The sequence below is a fragment of the Dermacentor silvarum genome, chromosome 4, assembly GCF_013339745.2.
Source record: "Dermacentor silvarum isolate Dsil-2018 chromosome 4, BIME_Dsil_1.4, whole genome shotgun sequence".
In the NCBI taxonomy this organism is placed as follows: Eukaryota; Metazoa; Arthropoda; class Arachnida; order Ixodida; family Ixodidae; genus Dermacentor; species Dermacentor silvarum.
This window is the reverse complement of record NC_051157.2, coordinates 121,719,471-121,740,722: the sequence shown is the minus strand read 5'-3', so window position 1 is coordinate 121,740,722 and position 21,252 is coordinate 121,719,471. Positions and strand designations below refer to the sequence as shown.

Here is a 21,252-nt window from a genome sequence, read left to right as displayed (position 1 = left end):
GTGAAAGCACTTTTCGTTTTCCCTTTTTCTTTCTATTTTCAGTAAAAATCAAAATAAAACTCTAGTGAACATCGTGCTGTGTTCGCAGGCTCATCATATCTATCTAGGTGTGTGCGGCTTCTTGTTGGTTGACACCTTATCATTAATACAGCGCAGTTTGTTCAAAGATGGAAGCGTACAGGTTGACGCAGGAAATGAAGTGCCATGCAGTCCTTGTCACCTTGGTCGCACACCACAGCGACTTGGAAATTGCCACCTTTCTGAACATAGTGAAGTCTTTCGTTTACAAGGTGCAGACAGAACTGATGTGTTCTGGCGGTGGCGTGGCATCTGTGGTGAAAAGGAAAAAGCACAGTCAGCGATCAGATGTCGTCAAAACCCCTGATTTTCTCCAGCGGCTGCAAGTCATCGTGAGTGACGACCCAGGAAAGTCATTGCGGGCCATTGCAAAGGAGATCCAAGTCACAGAGTCAACTATCAGCATCGCTGTGCACGAGGACTTGAGGCAACGTTCCTATGTCATGAGGAGGGGGCAATTTATGTCCGATAAAACTTGGGAGAATTGTCTGCTCCAGTCCAAGCACTTGCTAAGCAAGCTCAAGAGACCTGAGGAGGCTGGAACACTCTGTTTCTTTTTTTTTTTCTGATGAAAAAAAGCTTTGACCAAGACCAAAAAGTTTACCACCGTAACGACAGGTGGCTTTGCGCAAGTGCTGATGAGGTGCCTACAGTGGTGCACACAAAATTTCCATCTTCTGTGATGGTGTTAGCCGTCATCAGCAACGAGGGCGACGTCATGCCGCCACACTTTTTTGCAGAAGGACTTCACGTTAATGCTGCCTCGTAAGTGGAGGTGCTTGAAACCGTTGTAAAGCACTGGATAGAGACTGTTTTGAAAGGAAGACCTTATGTCTTTCAGCAAGATTCGGCTCCCGCCCACACCGCCTGCGTCACCCAGGAGTGGTTAGCTCGCAACTTCTGCGACCAAGTCACTCCCAACTTGTGGCCTCCTAGTTCTCCATATTTATATCCGCTCGACTACTATGCCTGGGGCTTCATTGAGACAGAGGCCAACAAACAGCCACATAATACAAAAGACTCGCTGAAGGCCGCCATTGCTGACTCAATGGTCAACATCTCTAAGGACCACCTGATCTGTGCATGCAGCCAATTTTGAAGCCGAATTGAATCGGTTATTGCTGCGGATGGCGTATTCATTGAGTAATTGTGGAAATAAACCATAAGAGAAGTATTTCCCAAAGTTGGGTGAAAATATGTCTATTTGCTGGAGATATTCTTCGCTGCCCGAAGCCAACGTTGTGTTCTCAAATACCTCGCGCACACGGTAGTCTGTTTGGCACCAAAAGGATTATTTACATTATTAGATACATTTAGTACCATTATAAACTGGATACTAGCTCATTTGAAAAACTTTCAAATGAGAACAATGGGAATGTGGCTGTGTCGGGCACACTATGACAGGGACAATAATTCAACAAAGGCACTTCAGGAGGTGCATGTAGAACTATAGTGCTCATTGAAGGGTCAAAACGCTTTACCATACAGTACCGCATGTCGTTTTAAAGGGATCCAAGCCTGGTGACATGCCAGATAATAAGTAGATTTGCTTAAATCTTGAGAGAAAATTCGTAGGCAGCATAAGGCAAGTCATGCATGTTTAACTGGAAACTAATGTGCACTAATGATTTCCTCCATGCATTCGCTCGCAAACTTGTGCACCTGCGCAACAGCCATGGTTCTTCTCCAGCAGAATCATTTGGAATGCTCTCCACTTGCATTAGTCTTTCCTCTGCAGACTTCAAAAACTCTGTACCTTAGTATTCAAATGAAACGAATAGTGCAGTCCACCTATAACGATATATCGGTTATACAATGAATTGACTTAAGAATACAGTGGAACCTCGTTGATACGATCTTGCGGAAACCAGAAAATAAAATGTATCACCCAAGAATCGTATCATTCGAAGAAAGCCTCATCACGTAAGAAAACAAACTTGGTGACAAACTCGCTAGCAAAGCTTCCTGTGGCATCAAGTAATACTGCACCGCATAACACACGTGTTATGCGGAGCAGCATCACGACACCACACAAACCGCAGTCAACACACTTTTATTCAGCAACTTTAAAACAGCTCGTCAGTTTTCGCTGAACTTTCTTTTTTTCAAAGTTCGTAAACAAGTTATTTTGAAAGATAACAAGTTCCTTGACATAGCTGGAGTGGAGGTCACGGCACCACGAGGCTACGAATTCCGAAACAAAGGAACACCGTAAAGATCGTGACACAACGAGTGATACGACTGGTGGACGAGGGCAGCTGCTTCATACAGCCATGTGACCGCATGAAGATCTCGCCTGAAAAGTCAACCAAAACAAGCGCGAGCGAAAGCTGACGTGAGCAGACGATACTACAAGTGCGAAAATATCGGTCGGGCGGGTCTGCATGACGCCAGTTTCCCGCACCATGGCCAGTCTGGAGGCGCGTGCTGGGGGACCATACAGGCGCTCCCTTCCTTCTTTAAAGAGTGAGCGCGCGCCTCCAAACTGGCCGTGCCCGCGCATGATCAGCGAAGGCAGCAGCTCTCATTGGTCTGTTTCGCTCGCGGCTCGTTTGCCGCCGAGGCAAGCATCAATTTAAATCGGTCCGGGACCGATCCCTCCCACGGCACGAAAAACCTGCTTCGTGGTAGCTTTCGTGGCGCGCGTTTTGCCGCTGGCGGTGTGCAGCGCACGTTTTTCCGCTAGTGTCGCCAGCCCTTAACCGCCAGTTCATGGGTCGCCAGTTCATGGGTCGTTGAAATGTAATTTTATTTAGTACAGTTGAATATAAAGCTACGAGTTTCAGAAATACCAGTTTGTAGTAGTATCATCCAATTTCAGGTGAAAACTCGATCGTATCAACCGCATGAAAATACATTGCTCCTATGGGGCAATGTATGGCCGGGAAACAAAAAAAAACGTATCATCCTGAAAGACATATTACGCAGAATCGTATCAACGAGGTTCCACTACTTTTGCATTAAGGCAATGAGGAAAAAAAAGCATATATATAACAATATGTTATTCACCACATATCGGTTATAACGATCAAAATTTTGTCTGCTCGGCGGGGTTTTGCATGCTGAATAATCGGGAAGCTTGTGTTGCTAAGTTCTCTGTAACCGAGATGGGGTGAAAAGATTGCCTACCTGAGTTCGAATCTGCCGCCATTACTGCGCAGCATGTGCCACCCACGCGTCGTTTGTGAAAGCCACAGAGTGCATCGCAAGTTGGCACAGCATGCCACAAGATGGCGCCAGCTGCTTCGCGTCCGCATTGCTGGCGATTGTGTGAGCATCCAGAGAAGGAGAGAGAAAAAAAAAGCGACAAGCAAACAGCGCCTGCACTCCCTTCTTACGTTCTCCCTCTCTCTCTCAGTGAGTGCGGAAATGCACCGTGGAAGCAGCGGTAGGTGCTTCCACGGTGCTTCCACGGACAAAGTGCAAAGCTGTGTCGCTTGAGAGGAAGCTGCAAATTTTGCAAAACTCAAAAAGTACGAGCTTGCGCAGTTGATGATATCGACGATTCTGAAAACCGGGAGCGTGGCCGCTCATGAAGGCTAGGACCAGTGGCCATGCCGATCTATGGAACCTTTCTGCGCCAGGGCGAAAACCCCCATGGGTGAAACCAACACGGCGGAAGCCGCTGACATTACCGAACTCTGGGAGCACGTTGCTGCTGTCGATAAAATAGGCGGTGCTTCGATGGAGGAGTTTTTGAGTGCAGATAGCGCTGACTCGTTCTGCGATGAGATCTTCGATGGGGCAATCGTTGTCGGGACAGATGGCGGCGTTGTGTGACTGAGGTGATGACAGCAGCGGCTGTGATGACGAGATTGACAATGGCCAGTCTTTGACACCGACCCCAATGTGCACCCAAATTGCAGTGTCGTCGATCGAGTTGCGCATTGATTTTCTGCACGCTAAATTATAGCTGCCAGTGTTCGCGCAGCATCCAGCTGCTGCGCGATTGTCAGCCTGCACACCGCGGTTGTGAACCTGAAACTTCCGCGAAAGCAAGTGTAGATTTCTGACTATTTCAGTGCACCTAACGCTTGACACACTGTTTAAAGGCATAAATAAACGTTTTATTTTTCACAGCCTACAATTTCGATTCTTTTATCGCCAGTGGCAAATTTGGTTTAGGAACTACAAAAATATGTTCAGCAGCTTTTTTTTTGCAGCAGTCCAGATACAGCGATAATCGGTTATAGCGATTGGATTTTCTTGGTCTTCTTGATATCATTGTAAGTGGACTGCACTGTGTGCGACAAGTTCTAATGGTGAACTCTCGAATCAAATGGAATGTCGAGAATTATTCAATACGTAGTCGAAATTTCGAATATTCGCACACTGCTACCAAGTACATTTAAGCAGTGGCGCACCGACGGGGGGGGGGGGGAAATTCGGGGGTTGTAACCTCCCCCCCTCCTGAGGCCGACTTAACCCCCCCTTTTGTTTAACCCCTTTTCTTTCCTTACGCATTTGAGTGCTGCAACTAAGATGTAAGATGCGCAATCGTCTGCACACTCGCAAAAAGCGAATTTTTTTGGCAATCCTGGGTGCGCTACTGCATTTAAGGCTTCTATACTCCCTGTGTCACAGTGGCACGAACCCAGTGACCAAGTGGGGGTGTGATGACAGGTTCTTTCGTTTAAGGGTTTCAGATGGTTCTCTGAGGCAGAGCCTCCCAGAACCCAATCGAGGACAAAGCCGTTTGTTGAAAAATTGAAAAACACACAAACTTTTAATAAAACTGAAATGAAAATTAACCCATAAAAACAAACACTTAAAACGACTATCACGGCACAAAACGTTCGGGCAGCAAGTTCGGGCAGGAAGCAGGTGTGTGTGCGTACTATAGTCTCGACGCGGAGCAGCGGAGACGAGACGACAAGAGAAGCGGTGTTGGTCTCACCAAAAGGTCGCTGTATCGGACCGTCGTACAGGCTGCCAGAGCGTGGCAGCTCTGGCTTGGAGGGAGAAGACAGGCGGCTCGGCAGCACGAGCAGACGTCGGTGGTGTTCAGGCCGGGCAGCTGGTCGTGGCACTCGGGCTTGTAGACCGACAGCTCATGTTCTGCCCACGGGCGCAGACGCTCGTTGGCCTCGGGCAGCAGCAGTTGACTATCGGGCTGAGTGGCGATGCCCAGGGAAGGCAGGCGGCTTGGCAGCACGGGTTGACGGCGGCAGCATTCTGGCCGGGCAGCTGGTCATGGAGCTCGGGCCCATAGCCCGACAGCTCTTGTTCTGCCCCCTGGCGCAAATGCTCGCCGGCCTCGGGCAGCTGTTGACGATCAGGAAGAGTGGTGACTCCGAGGAACGGGTTGGCAGGAGGCCCCGGTCGGGTGAAGTCCTGGTGGCTTGGGTCCGGAACCCGACGGCCGTCTTCCACCCCCGATCTGGTGGCCGACCTTCTCCTGGTGCCGCTTCTGGAACTCCTCCCCCTTCCGTCTGCCAGCGTGCCTCCTTTTTCTGCTGCTCTGGTCGATTCGTCAATTTCTGATTGGCTGCTCGAGGCTCCGTGTTCCTTTGTGATTGGATTGGCTTTCTTTTGTTGTTTTCCTTGTGCCACATGTTCACGTGCTGGCCGCTCTTCGGCATCGTCGTTTTCCATCAGCATGGAATTCGCCTCGGCGCACGCACTACTTGTCGTCTGCTCCTTGTTTCAATGCACCGCACCTTGTCGCACACCACAAATATCACCGTCTCCTACTACCACACCGTGTCGCGCACTACACATCAAAGGGGGTAAGAAGCAACAAAAGCTTCGCTTTAAAACTTACTAGAGAAACCAAAATAATACATACAGTGCAGTCCACTTATAATGATATTGAGAAGAACGAGAAATCCGATCGTTATATCTGGACTGCCGAAAAAAAAATGCTGAATATACCGTATTTTCCGGCCTATAACTCGCAGCTTTGTATAAGATGCGCCCCCCTCAAAACGGCAGTCTTTCCGGAAAAAACGTATATGAGACGCACCTGTTCGTTCCGGAAGCGATTTTAAAAAATTACAGTTACGTTTCGCTCCGTGAACGCGGGTCATGCGCAAGCGTATGGGTGTCGTATTTCCACTCCAGGCGCATTTCTGCCGTCGTGGTTGCCGCGATGTTCCGTGTAAAGTCCAAGTCCGATAACATCGTCCCCGCGCACCGTATGCTGTATGTGCGGCTGAAAGCGTCCGACGGTGAACCAAATCACGCACAAGGGAGGAAAACGGGAAGGCAGCGCGGGAGGGAGGGAGGGAGGGGGGGGGGCAGCTTGTACTCTGGGAGCAACTGCGTAGTTTGCGCAGTGGCGCGCGCTGCATCTTGACAGTGATCTGCAGATGCGACGAATTTGGGGTCGGCCGACTCGCGGTCGGCCTGCCGTCGCTTGTGTTGCTGCTCCGTCCTTCTCGCATGGCGCTCGGGAACTCGATCACAAGAACCTACCTGCGACCTCGAAGCGCGCACAGAACCCGTAGAAGTTAAGTCAACCAGCGCGCTTTGCGTGTCCATATCATCGAATCTGATTTTGACGGCAGTTTTTCCGGAAAAAAAAACGTAACATATGTCGCGCACCGTTCTATAAGAAGCACTGACGAAAAATTCAGGAAAAAAAAACCCTCTTATACACCGGAAAGTACGGTACCTTTGCAGTCCCAAAACCGAAATTGCCGCTTGCGATAAAAAAATTGACGCTGTAGAAAGTAAGCTGTGAAAAATAAATTATTTATACCTCTAAATGGCGTCTCCAAGGTGCGCTAAAATAGAAATCTGCACTTGCGTTCGCGGAAGTTTCGGATTCACAACCGCCGTGTGCATCGCGTCCATCAGCTGCGCGAACACTGGCGGCTATAATTTAGTGTGCATGAATTCAATGAGCGACTCGATTATCGTTATTGCACTTTGGTTAAACATAGGGGTCGGTGTCAAAGACGGGCCATTGTCACTCTCAACGTCACTGCTGCTGCTGTCATTGCCTCCGTCGTACAATGCCGCCGTCTGTCGTGACAACGATCGCCCAATTGGAGCCTTCATGATCGTGGCGCTCCTGGTTTTCATAATCGTCGATATCATCGACTGCGCGAGCTCATACTTCTTTGAGTCTTGCAAAATTTGCAGTTTCGTCTTAAGCGGCGCAGCTCCAGCTGATTCCACGCTCGCCGAGAGAAAGAGCGGGAGGGAGCGTCTGTCCCCCACCCCTCCTCTTTTATGGCCGCTTGCACGACCGCCGGTGACGCGGGCGTGAAGCAGCTGGTGCCATCTTATGCACGCCGCGCCAACTTGCGATGCTGTCCGTGGCTTTAGCAATCGGCGCGCGGGCAGGATGCGCGGTAATGACGGCAGATACGAACTCGCGTAGGCAAACTTTTCGCCCTGCCTCAGTTGGGGCAACTTAGGAACGCCAATTTCACCATTATTCTGCATGAAAAACGCCGCCCAGAAGCAAAATTTCCATCGTTATATCCGATATGCGGTGAATAACATATCGTTATGTATGGTTTTTTTTCTCATAGCCCTAATGCATAAGTTGACACTCGTATGTCGACTCATCGTTATAACCGATATATCGTTATATGTGGTATCGTTATATGTGAACTGCACTGTATACAGATAGGCCATACATTTGGATTTTAAAACATGTACAAAGTCTGATGCAGCAAATATGTACACCCGAGAGAGACGTGTTTGTTACAGGCAGAATTTTTTCAGGGACACTGGCGCATTGGATGTGAACATTAATCTTCAAGTTTCTTCTCTGATGGCTGAGTTCTGGTTGTCGTTGTAACAGCTATAACATGCTAGACAATGGTCGCTCTTGCAGACACCATCGAGGGCAACATTGAGAACACCCAGCAAAACACTTCGCAAGCCGTGGATCAACTGCGTAGCGCAGCCAACTATCAGGTAATCTCCCGGCGAATTTTCAGCATGTTGGCCCGCACTTCTCTGTTTTGTGTAGTTGCTGCTATCAGGGGGCGGCTTGGGATGATCGACCCTGTCAGTGCCAGGAAACGCCAATTTCTATGTGTCACAAAGTTTGACAAACTTTTAGTCTTATCGTTTTGCGATTTACGACAAGAAAGGTGCAGTATAGTTACCTGGATAACACAGCTACCAAGTCAGATAGATGTGCTGTGAGCGGTTAGAACCTACAACATAACTAGAACCGAGACAAAGATGAAACCACCTTTGTCTTTATGCCGGTGCAGCATAAGGCAAAGAGAAGAATGTTCAAACAAGCTGTCAAGCATTATAAAAAGGAAATCCTGTCTATTTATTCTTATCCTATAGAAAAAAAGAAAGTTATGCAGATCCGGCGCGCATCTTGGAATCTATGTGAAGCGAAGCTTTCGTGAAGAGAGAAACGAAATGCTATAAATTCGTCCAGCTCATTCCTGCATCTTTGGCGTACAGGAAACTGCTGGGTGCGCCTGTGTTCTCGTTCACTTAAGCTTCATAATGTGGCACACGCCGCCATCATCTCAAAGAGCTAGTTGGCAGTGGCACGATAGAAATACACGTGCGAATCTGGCTTAATGGTTAGAGCATCAAGTTGCCGTGCCGGGGACCGAGGTTTGATTCCACCATCGGGCACGCATTTCAATTTTGTTTTTAAGTGTGAGCTATTTCTGCAAGACAGCGGCACCCAGCAGCCACACTAAGGAAAATTCGGGAGAGTTCGCGAGGGTTACAAAGCATGAGCTGGGACATTTGGCCGTCCCGATTGGGTCAAGTCGGGACTCTAGAAATATACTGGCAAGTCGGGACTGTCCTGCTAAATTTGGGACGGTTGGCAACCCTGTAAGGCAGTCTCAACTGCTGTCCCGCTCGATTCGAGCTTCGAGGAGCAACACATAGGTGTCATTGTAATTTAGTATTACCCGCAGCAACGGCCACGCAGTGCTGCACAGATGCCCCCTCGCAGCGTTGAAATACTACGAGCTCTTAGTGCCACAATTCTTAGTGCCATTGCTTTATTCGCCAACCACGGATGAGATGCCACACTGCAATTACATGCATTTCACGGGACGGCCACCGTGTTTTGCATTGTAGGCACAATCTAACTGGTTGACAGGACACCATTCGCACTTGGGCACAAGTTGTTTCTTCTTGCTTTGCTGCCTGTACAGTGGAACATGCATTTAGCACTAGTAGCTACTGGAGAAAGGTAGAGGAGACAGCAGAAAGATAGCTATCCCTCCTGTGCAGCTATACACAGGGCTTTCCATTAGTGCACAAGTGGCATCATTGCTAAAAATCAATGGAGGGCAGAAATAATTGTTGCTTCTGATTGGATGCGCCATCTCTCTGGAGCTTGAGAAAGTTTGAAAGGGCCATGACCCCCGGTGACACACTGGCCGATCATGATGCACCAGAGGGATATGACGTGCGATCCACCGGTAGGTGACGATGATGAGGCGGGGACTCCTAAAAATGCTGCCACAGCGAACGTATTAAGGAGCGAGCTTGTTTCTTGGAACACTGCATTGTCGGTGCCAGCAGCTATTTAGTCACAGAATATGCAAATCTGTTGAGTCATGGCACCTCTTCAAAAGCAGCTTGCCTATATTCAGCCAGCTCATGGCAAATGCTTAAGTTTCACTATATTTCTTTTTCTTTGCAGTTGAGCCAGACAGTCGTCAATCCCAGTGCATTGAGAAAAAAGAAATTGTATTTTATTCGCATGATAGTGATTAGGGTATGAGGGGCATTTTTCATTACAGATTAGAGATTTACAAATAACTGTGTTTATATCTGTGCAGTATATGAGAAGCTAAAGACTGTGCAGTAAGCCACAGATTGAAAAAAAATGATAGCCATAATGTTAAGAGACATAAAGACAGCAGTGTGGATTAGAGAGGAATTTGGGTTGGCTGATATTTTTGTTGGCAGTAAGAGGAAGGAATAGAGTTGGGCAGGCCACGTAATGCAAATAACTGGTGGTCAATTAGAGTTACAGAATAGGTGCCAAGGCAAAGGAAGGAAGCACAGTTGGGGGACGGCAGAGGTGGTGTGATCAGATGAGAAAATGGGCACGAACAAGGTGAAATTAGCTGAAGCAAGATAGGGGTATACGTAGATCACTTGGAGAGGTCGTCATCCTGCAGCGAATATAAGCTTTGCTGGTGTTCTACAGACACTGATATGTAAAAGGGTTATGTGGGTCTGGCACAGGCCATTTGTGTCGCACTTTGTTGATTGTAAAAAAAAAAAAAAGAACCCTCTCACCGCTGTGTTAATGTTTTCTTTAAAAACAATGCTGCTCCAACACTGTTCATCGTCACTAGTGGACAAGCGGATGCAGCGTCCAATAAGTGCTCGCTGAAGACCCTCTCGTTGTGAGTGTTCAACTGCAATAACCTTGCCAATGCTTTTAATGTTAGAAGCAGCATTTTGTGCCTTTCGTTTTTTCTTATTGTTTGGGCAGTTCCACTGTCTAGGTAGCATGCACTGCAGTACATAGGAGGCAGAAAAAAAGGGAGTAGAGCAGAATGTGGTGCAGGGAGCGCATTTCTGACACGGGTAAACAAAGGATGAACTGGGCTCACTTGTTGCTAGCTTCTGACAGTTTATTTTGAAGTTCACAATCTTCATGCTAGGCACAAGATTTCACTACACATGTCAACCAACAGCAACAAAATTTGACAGACTTCTTCAAGAAACACGTTGACACACTGACAGACTAAAATTCAATATTTTGAACGTTCTCACAGATTTGCCTCATTACTAGGGGTGTTCGAATAGCAAAATTCCCGAATTTAATCGCATACGAATATTTGAGAAAAACAACCTCCAAATATCGCATAGAATACTTTCTTCTTTTTGAACAAAGTGAAATATGAAGTTTTGCGCGGAGCCTGTTTGGTGATAAAGTGAGGCTTGTTTACGTTTCGCGGTTGGGCATCCGGACAATTGAGAAGCTTGTAAATAAATAGCTACTGCTTTCAGTTGTCTGGGGCACCACAACAATGCAAGTAATGAAACAAGGTAACTGCCCATCAGCAGATGCATGTTGGGTGTTGTGTTCGTTGAAGTAGAGGAGTGTGTTACTGCTGTGACTGCACATTGTTTTAGAGAGATGCAAACATTGAAAGACTCGCGAAATAATTTAAAACAATGAATAATAAAAAAAAGACTTCGACAACGCCACTTTGTTAGACGTTTCGTTTCCTCTTTTCTTTTTTGTTTCTAGCACATTCGTATACAGCATAGACCACTTATAGCATAAGTCGTTGGAGTCGTGAATATCCACACTTTAAGAGGTACCGTACTATAACCAAAACAACATTTTTCAAAGGCTGAACATGTGCAAAGCGTGCAGACCGAACAGCTGCACATACCTGAGAATCGAAGCATGAGACGGGGATGTTTGCATCTGTTTAATTTTAGAAACGTTGAAAGGTTAATGTCCGAGGACCCGTGGTTTTCGCATAGAGCAGAGAAAGTAAAACCCCCCCAAAAAATGCAACACAGAGGAAAGTAAGTCGCTGACAAAATTTTCAGACCTGCTCGATTATTCGAAATTCCCCTGGCGCCGCCAGCAACACGGCAGAACTAATGCAGAACGGCGACCAAAATTTCGGATGCCGTGCGGTGTCTTGTTCCCTTCCTCAGACTGATTCACGTGCCCGCGATGTCGGAAACATGGCAGCTGCGAACCAAGTTGCCGCCATTCATGTGTTGCCCGTACCCTCACTTTCGTGGTCGAGGTGTTTTCTCTGCGTTGCAAGTGCCGTACGGCCACTGCAACGCATTTCTTTGATTCTGCACCAAACCACAACTTTGGTCGCCGACTCCCGACGAGGCGCACTGGTTAGGCCTAGCCAGCAGGGGTGTCGGGTGGCATGTCGTCGCAGGAAGCTCGCCCTTGAACATTCGTACACGTAGACGATCACATAGAGATTGGGCATGCGATCGCGTGCACAGGCTGAACTGATAGCAGCGCCTGTGAAGCGGAATTTCGTTTCTCGGGCGATCAGCCACGGCAACTACTGTGAAGGCCTACCAAGGTTCATGTGGCCGTACTAGTAGGAACGGCGGAAGCTCGCATGTGGACATTATGCCTAAAAGCACCGAACTAAACTTAAGGTTGCATGCGCCACAACAAAGCAGAGGGTTTTTCCATCGCCTTGGCGACTCCCGCGCACCTGCATCGTGCCACTGCTTTTTTTTCTTTTCTTCCCTTGTTTGTTCGTTCGCTCCGCGTCTCCTCCGCATCGCCCTTGTCGCTGTCCCCTCCAACAGATATCCACTGGACGTCCGATAGATGTAAAAAAAACCTCATTTGTACATTCATCAGATATTCGAAATGGGATCTTGTGGTGGACATATTTCGGACACCAAATGTCATGAGCCCCAGTCTATTTACACAATGTACAATTTTACGATTTCGTAATATGTGTGTTTGTGTGCATGCGTGCACACACCTTGAAGCAGCGATAGTGAAATGCATTGAAGCACCCAACCAATGTTATATAACAACTGTGCTCAGGTGCTTCAATGCATTCACTGTCCCCACTCTGCTATAAATAAACCTAAAAAATGGGCCAGCTCCAAAATACAGTAAATCTTTTATTGTCACCTGATGTATAAGGTCCAAGAAGCACACATTAATACTGTTCATAGCAACAAACACATATGCTGATAAAAGAGAATTTTGCAGACCCAGATATTATGACTGAGGCTAGAACAGTGCGAAGACATAAAAACAAGAATAGACGTGTCGTGTGATTATCATACTTATTTTACTTAGCTTACTTTACTTCTATTAGCAAATTTCCACATCTTTTAAAGCTTCTCTGAGATGATCAAAGCCGCACTTGGTTTGTACATTGGGGGTAAGGTTTTCAGGTATCATATAACTTAATACGAAAAATGAAAGAGCCCGATACACATTACCATATACAGTAGAACCTCGGTGATGCGAATCTCGCGGGGTCGCATGAAATATTCGTATCACCCAAAATTATATCATCAAAACATACACAAAATCAAGAAAAAATGAATTTATTTTTACCAGAAAAAAATTCTAATAGTGGAACTCCTTGATACCTTCCTCGCTGCTGCGTTTTCCAGGCTGCTACGTCGCATTTTCGCGGTCCCGACCTAAACCCTACATTGACTTCCATGTATTAAGTTCCCCTTCATACATCGCCAATCTGTAATTTTCCTGTATGTTACGTTGCGTTTGAGTGTGGTGGACGCGTAAATTTAGCGGTGCAGCCAGCTTGTATGTTGCAACAAGCGACCGGCACGTTGCAACAAGCGGCCGGCACATTGCCGATATGGCGCGGCCGCCGCATCACATGGCCGTATCTTGAAAGCGATCTGCAATGTGCGTGTAGTGCCGGATAGCTTAGTATGCGCTGTTCTTTCGACGTTTAGTTCGCGTTTAAGCGAGAGACAGCCGCTGCTGCTGCGCTTAGGCCCGTGACGTTATCGGCGCGCGGGCGAGCGTCGTTTACGGAGTCACGCTTCGCCAGTTGCGCTGCGCCAGGCGAGATGCCATCCCCGCTTCAACGCGCACAGCCGTCAGCTGCAATCTTCGGAGCATGCCCAGAACCATCCTCAACCCACACACCGCTTTGATTGGCTGTCTGCAAACGTCGGCGATACGGCGTGGGCGCATTTCTTTCCTCGCGCGCGATGCATTGTGGGTTGACGGTGCCGTCGCCCCCGACGCGCGAATGGGTCAGGAGCCATTTCGGCGCCGGGCCCGTCGGGGTGCGTCGTATGATCCGCAGTGGCGCGGCAACGCGTTCGTAACAGCAGATTTTTTTGTATTGAGAGCAATGTATTTCGGCCGGGGAATGTTATGAATGCGTATCACACCGAAATTCGTACCAGCCGTGATTGTATCACCGGGGTTTTACTACCTGGCACCCCTCAGCCAACTCCCCAGACGTCTGTCTGTCAACACTTTTTCACCCACTTTGGTGGCTGGTGCTCCTGGCTCTGTAGACGATGGGAGTGTGCGACTATATGAAATTTTTAATAATGGATTTAATATTGCCCTATTCGATTCTGTCTTCAAATGAAATTATTCACTATTTGTAAATGTAAATATTTTTCTAATAGCTTTCGAATACTTAAAATAGCCAACAGTAGCCAACAGTGTGATAAATTTAATTTCGGCGGCCAAAGTTGCTTAGTGGAGCGCACTAGATGTCCTTCAGGGAGTCACATTTTTCCAGCTAAACCTCTATTTTTGCACTCACCAATGAGTTCTGAGTATCTGAATAAACTGCTCGTTTGTGCCTACTTTGCACTGTTAAGTTTGCTAACGTTGTGAATATATTAAGATATGAACAACGATGGTGAGAACGGCTGTTCATTATTTGAAACTTTTAGAAAAGTGTGTGACATTCAATTCCCTTTGCTTTTGGCGCTAGTCAATTTGTATTCAATTCATTCTCGAAAATTACTACAGTGAAATCTCGTTGATATGATCTTCACGAGAACTGGAAAATAAAGCATATCATCAGAAAATCGTATCATCCAACGTATTATGCAATGCAACCAAATTGTGTTATCGGAAAAAAAGAAATTATCATCCGAGAAAAACGTATTATACAGACTCGTATCAACGAGGTTCCACTGTATTAGCACACCTCTAATAGACAGAGAAGGTGACAATGTATGGAGGAGAAGAGAGGGAAATGCACAATTGGATGGTACATGGGATCACATCATGCAGATAAGGAAGAAGCAAGAAGAAGCAGTACTGTATCTGATGGTATCTGCACATCGTGTAATCGTTGTTAAAGGCCAACCCGCATTAAACATTTCTACTGGCGTCATCTGGCATTGCTCAGCATCGGCATTGTGGGGACGTAGGCTCCCCGACTCAGCCAAGCCCCCCAAGAAAAACATCAAGACCAGGAGTATAAACATTCTTTAACGGCTATTCGCAGAGGGTATTTCTTCAAGGCCTAAGGGGAGGAGTCATCCATAATGTCCTTTCTGGCAAAGCCTCTTCTCTCTCTCCCCCATGAGCTGCAAGTTCACTCGCTGCCACGGAGCAGATGCACATGCAAAGGCTGGGCGCTTCTCCTTCCCCACTGTCTGGAAATGTTTGTAGCTCTGTAGGAAACGTCCCCGCTGGGAGATTCAGGGGGCCTGCACCGCCTGACGAAGGCGTCGTGTCATTGTCACGTGGTGTGCTCCTCTGGCAGCAGTGGGGAGGTAGATTTCTCGCTGTTTAATACCCCTCTGCCTTTCTCGACAATACCTAGCCCATTCTCCCAGGCTGGTGTTGTCAATGTGTGCCATCTGCACTTACGCTCTCTTGCGCCATATGCAGTCTGTTTCACACAGTGCCCGTCTAGGGGTGCCCCACACTTGCTCGCCTTGGCACAGCTGCCGTTTGATGGCTGGCCCCATGAATCGCCGAGACGGGGCTCAGCGAGCAGAGTCTTTGGGGAAGTATGGAGGACTGGGAAATATGAAGCAACTGCACGCCATCTCGTGCAGTTGGCAGTCGATAATCACAGACAGCCACGGAAGGGCTCTGCGATGGGTGCTTAGGGATCTGTGACTTCAAGACAATCGTAAATTTTTCGTAGGAGCTAGGATAATCACGAGGTAAGATGCCCATCCTCCAGGTTTATCCAAGTGACAACTGCACACCGTGTTGGTTCAGAACGAGGAGCCAACGGAGGCGACAAGCCAAAACACTGAGCAGAAATGTTAGAACCTGGACGTGCCAGCTCAATTACGATAGGCGATTATACAGACACTTCAGCCACACATATGGCATCAGCGTCATGTCCCGGCCACCTGCTGCATGCATTGGGCAGTGAAATTTAATACGCACTCAGCGTTCCTCTGTCGAACATAATGTGCTATGCTGGAGCACTGGCAAATTAATGCTGGATCCAATAAAAGCACTTTGCAGCATGGATAATGCTTCACGAGGTGCTGGCCACAGAATATCTGATGATGTAACCATAAGTGCAGTGAAAATGAATACAAGAGCCTGTCCGTCGTCTTGTCTCGTGGTGAGCCTGAAGACTACCTGCCAAGTGTACTCCGGCATGCCTGTACGTCACAGCACCCTATAACCTCATGGGAATAAACCATAGAGCTAACCACCAAGTATCCCAGATTGCTAGTGCTTGATTTTGGCAATTGTCCTCTGGTGGTTCCTAGTCAATTTTTCTTACGCTTTTCGTGCATGGTGATTGATTTTGCAGAGCAAGTCTAATCATTGGTGCTTTGAGGTGGTATGCCGTTCAATGTAAATATTTTCGTAAGTGCTTGTGATTCTGAAGCAGACTCTGTGATCCTGGCCTTATGTAGAATTTTAGATGCAGTGCGTGAAGGGAATAGCTTTCTTGTACAGTCCGTGACAAATGAGCTGCCCGCCCCATCGCCATCAATGCATACAGTTGGAAGACATATTTTAAAGAGCTCCACATTAGGCCCGATTGCAAACTTTGGTTATCGTACACTGGAAGTTTTAGGGTGCCATCTAGGGATTGCCCTACCACAAGGCTTTTTCAAGTTCGTCCATTGTTAGAGGAGATAGTAAAAATTGAATTGTGGCGTTGCCATGCTGCCAGGAGGCTCGCTTCACTGCTACTGTAGACACTCTTTCCTTCGCCTCAACTCACATCCACAACTGACATTCCTTCCCTGCCTCCTCCAGCACCACAGACAAGGTCTCACGTCGCAAGCCCCCTCTTTTTTTTCCCCCTCTTTTTGCTGCGTGGCGCACTTCCAGTGGCAGTATTGCGCGTTCTGCATCGGTCGATTTACCGAGGTCATGTGCCCTACTCAGTGACATTGCAGGCAATGCATGCAATGCATCAATGCATCAATTGTGAATGTGACCTTGGCTTTATGGCTGGAAGTGAGGGGCTCCCTCAAAAGGAAAGGCGTGTGGACTTCTGTTTCAAATTTCAGCTGTTTTCAACGCGGTGCAGCCGTTTGAAACCTTGAAAAGACATGATTGTCACCGGGTGATCTACATTCAGTGTCAGCTTGCAATGCCCAAGCCTGGTGAGGGGCCCTTTAAGAATGCAGGAGGACCTGAGGTCACACGTTTGAATCTCGGCTGCCATGGCCACATTTCGATGGCGGTGAAATGCAATAACATTTATCTGCTAGACTTACGTGCACATTCAATAACCCCAGGTGGTCTAAATTTATTTGGAGCTCTCCACTACAGTGTCCCTCATAGCCAACTGTGCATTTTCGGGATGTTAACCCCACATTTTAATAATTTAGTGTAATTAAGAATGCAGGAGGGAATGAAACTAATTGTATGATTCAAAGTCATGGGAGTGTTGGGAAGCCGTATCTATATACAGTGTAGACCGCTTAAAACGTAAGTCGCCGGAGTCGCGAATATCGGCACTATAAGCGGTACCGCACTATAACCAAAACAACCATTTTATTGGGATAATGGACACTCTAGGTGCATTTCTGTCGTCGGTGTCACCGTGTTCTAGGTTCCGTATTCGCTTACTAAATAAATTAACAAGCACGGTGTCACACACGCACAAGCAAACATGAACACATCTCGCTCGTTGACCGTGGAAACAAACTGTCAAAACGCTCGAGTGACAAAGCACGGCCAGCGAATTGACCTTCGTGCTATCGTTCCTCTCGCTTCAACGCGACCTATAAGCGGCGAAAACACGGCGCGCGGTGGACTTTCCCCGTCGCAGATTGCTTTCAAGATAGAGCCAAGGCGATCGTATCGCCGAAGTGGATCATCGCAGATTACGACCTGCTTCGGTCCACTGAAACCGTTCCGCATTGCTTTGCTGGCGAAAATTCTCTCCTTTTGTTTGCGCCAGTCCCGAACGCAAGTTTCGGATTCTCCGAACGCCCGTGATGCAGCCCGATTTCCATCTGTCTCCGCACACATGATCACTTTGCTTTTAAATGCGGCATCATGACGAACTCGGTACTTCATGCTGATAGACCAGATGCAGAGAACGGGAAGACAGGCGGTAGACTATTGCCTAAGCACGCGTACTGCAGCACATAGAGGAAGCTACGGTATCTAGGCTCGAGAGTAGCTAGGCTCGACGCACGTGCGAGGCGGCCATTTTGAAATGCTGACGGCTATATTTTAACGCAGATTTAGGGTCGTACTCGATTCTAATGCGCACGCAATTTTTTGACCTGTTCTATCGAAAAAAAAGTGCTCATTAGATTCGAGTAAATACGGTATTTGTGGTTTGAGGGGAGCGTTTGCCACCTAGGTTGACTGCCGAACTTCCAGGCAGCTGCACTGTAACCGGTATTTCGTGTCCCGCAACTGCACTATAAGCGATACGTGTATACATAAGAGTGCTATGGGAAAATTAACGGGAGTCTGAAAAGACTGTATTATATCTAGTCCTGCACTATAAGCAGTTACGTTATAAGTGGTCTATACTGTAGGTGCTATCTGTCAACAGTGCCAAAGTGACAGTTTTGTTTTTCTTCTTCCGACAGAGGAAGTATCGACAAAAGACCTGCTGTCTGCTCGTCCTCGTGGTTGTGGTGGCTGCCGTGGTGGCCCTGGTCATCTACTTCTCCATCAAGTAGTCCCATCAGCACCAACCATGGCCAGCTTCCACTGTTCCCTGCACTGCGCATGTGCGCGGCCGCTTTTCAAATCTTACCAGCGGTAATCGGAGCGAAACATGTGCTATGGATGCCTTCTCGGTGAAAATCGCGAGTTCTGTATGTTTCACGTGTGCCGTTTGTTCAGGGAAGATGGAAGTTTAAGAAACTTTTGTCAGGTGCCCCTTATCCCTGACTCAAAGTCGTTGCGGGCATTCCAAGTTCTGTTAACCAGAGGATGATGTAGCAGATGACGCTTACCATTCACAGCAAGACCCAAAGACTATAGCCAAGAAGAAGTTCCTCGCTGTTTGTTGACATCGCGGGGTACTGCTATTAACAAGAGCCACTAACATGCCATTTAGGATTCTACACATTTTAGCTCACAAACCATTTGAATCACAGCAAGTGAGTTCAGACACTTTGTGGAAAGGCTACTTCTAGCATTGGGCTCGAGATTCACGAAATTGAGATTCACGCCACCAGCACTTCTGACTGTTTTGAGACCTCGAGATATGGAAAGTTCTTCGCTGGACTCAACAGCACATGCTAGCTTGATGCTGAAGGTGCACTTGCGGCGTCCAACTTTTAAGGAGCCTAGAAAAACTGGTTCTTTGAGCACTGTGCTACTTTAGGTATGGTACTTACTTACTTGCCATGACAACGGTACTGTGCTTGAGCCCCTGACATGTTGGTTCTTTATGTCTTGAGGTTGTTATCAAGGACAGGCGTCCTGCTCCTTACTTGTTCAGACTTGCGGGACCAACTAAACGTTTAGTTGAGCAGCGTAGTGACACTTCTTCACGCTTGTGGAGTGATTGATTTCTTTGTGCAGAGCTGCACATTTTTCCCGCTGATTCATCACTTAAAATTGCAGCTAATCAGGAGCCGAGTCATTTTAACAAATGGATTCACCTTTTTTTAATAAGTTTACTTAGTGCATGGACGTGACTGACCACTACTTTCAGTGATTGCTCTGTTTCATGAATGATGCGCAGTATGCTGGATGCAAAATGCAAGTGCCATATTAAACGAAGCATGGGGGCTCAAAAAACTTGGAGGACGCTTAAGCTTTGCAGCGTGTTTTGTCGTTCTTGGATTTTGCCATGCATGGTTGCAAGTAGCACAAGTGAGAGGGAAAACATGGTCGGTGCATCGACGCAGGTGAAAGAAACAACGGGCAAACACGACACCTTCTTTGTTCTAAGTGGGACAATGGGCTCACAAAGAGGGATCGAATGAAAAAAAAAGGAACTGCAAGACAGACCAGCATGTGATAAACCAGAGACAGAAAAACAAATCTGCAACTTTATTTCATTGCAAAAAGCCAGAACTTTCAAAGGTAGAAGCACTGCAAGTGAACAAGAAACTGCTAAATTGGCGCAATATGACGGGAGAAAAAAAATGCATATGGAGCCAACACCAGTGTTCTAGAAATGCAACATCCTTATTGTACTAAATTCCCGACGGCTGACATACAAATTTCATTACATTTGTGGGTACTATTACAGTAAATACAACTTGCAAATACAAAATTATAGAACTAGAGATGCGAGTCAGAAGTTCAGTGTTTCTACTTTCTCGTGTGCTTGATTTTTTTTTTTTTTTTTAATGCTGTAGCCTTCTCTACTTTCGGTTGCAAAGACAGATCATGATAGTGTATAGCTTGATGCTGAAAACACTTTACAGTAACCGAAGGGAGGTGAACAGCTTGAAGGCACAGCAGAAAGGACCTGGCACACCATTGTTTCTTCAGTTTGCCATCTCATATTGTCTCCCAAATTAGAGTGTTGAAACTGACAGCATGGAGTTTAATACTAACATTACTAGAGGGAAATCTGCTAAGGCAGCATGGGAAAAATGGATGGTACATGTATTTGTTTAAACATTCTCCTTCTGGCTTTCAATGACCATGTTGAAGTTAATGTCATACCACATTCTTAGTATGGCAATGATTTGCCTCACTTAATCATTAACTTCAATCGTACGACTGTTTTAAAAACATGAACAAAACGATTTGTTTAGCGTAGCCAAAATCAATACCCACGCTGAGCTTACTGCTTAAGCGGTCAATAAGTGCATACAAGTTTAAAACAAGCCATTTCAAGTTCCTCTTGCTGAAATATTTGACATTTTTGCTACTAAAATACATATTTTAATCCACTTGCAACTGGCCTGGCCTTCCTGCTGTTTGTCTGCTGACTGTAATGTGTACAACGTGAAGATAAAAAAGGCTCAGTGCTAGTTCCTCTACCAGCTGCGATTAAAAAAAAAAAAAAACTCATCACTGATATGTGGCTGTTCATTGGTTGGACTAGCTAGAGGTGTCTTGTTTAATGCTGAACAAAACTCCATTCAACATGTGCGACTTTTCTATTGCCTCGTCGAAGAAGCTTGTCAGGTGTTTGCTACAGCTGAATTTTGCCTCTCCTTTCTTTTTTTTTTTTTTTCCCCTCGTCGAACCACTGGCCAAGCCTTTGTTACGCATGCCTCAAAATCGTTTCACCAGAACTGGCATGTGGATTACCGTCCGCCTTCTATTTTTGAATTTTTTTTTATATAGTACATGTATATTACTTGAACCTGTTGTTTCGTATGCTGTATAATAAAGAAATGCTTGTATGTTGTGTTTGCTACTAA

The 21,252-nt window shown here is 46.8% G+C and overlaps 1 protein-coding gene across 1 annotated transcript in view; it reads left to right on the top strand.

Annotated features, from left to right (window-relative positions):
- The window catches only part of LOC119450608 (syntaxin-7), a 44,155-nt gene extending 22,903 nt beyond the window's left edge, over positions 1–21,252 (top strand). The window contains exons 8-9 of the mRNA XM_037714112.2: positions 7,871–7,953; positions 18,502–21,252. Of these exons, the coding sequence (XP_037570040.1) occupies positions 7,871–7,953; positions 18,502–18,594 (176 nt within the window). The 3' untranslated portion in view covers positions 18,595–21,252. The remainder of the gene's footprint in view (positions 1–7,870; positions 7,954–18,501) is intronic.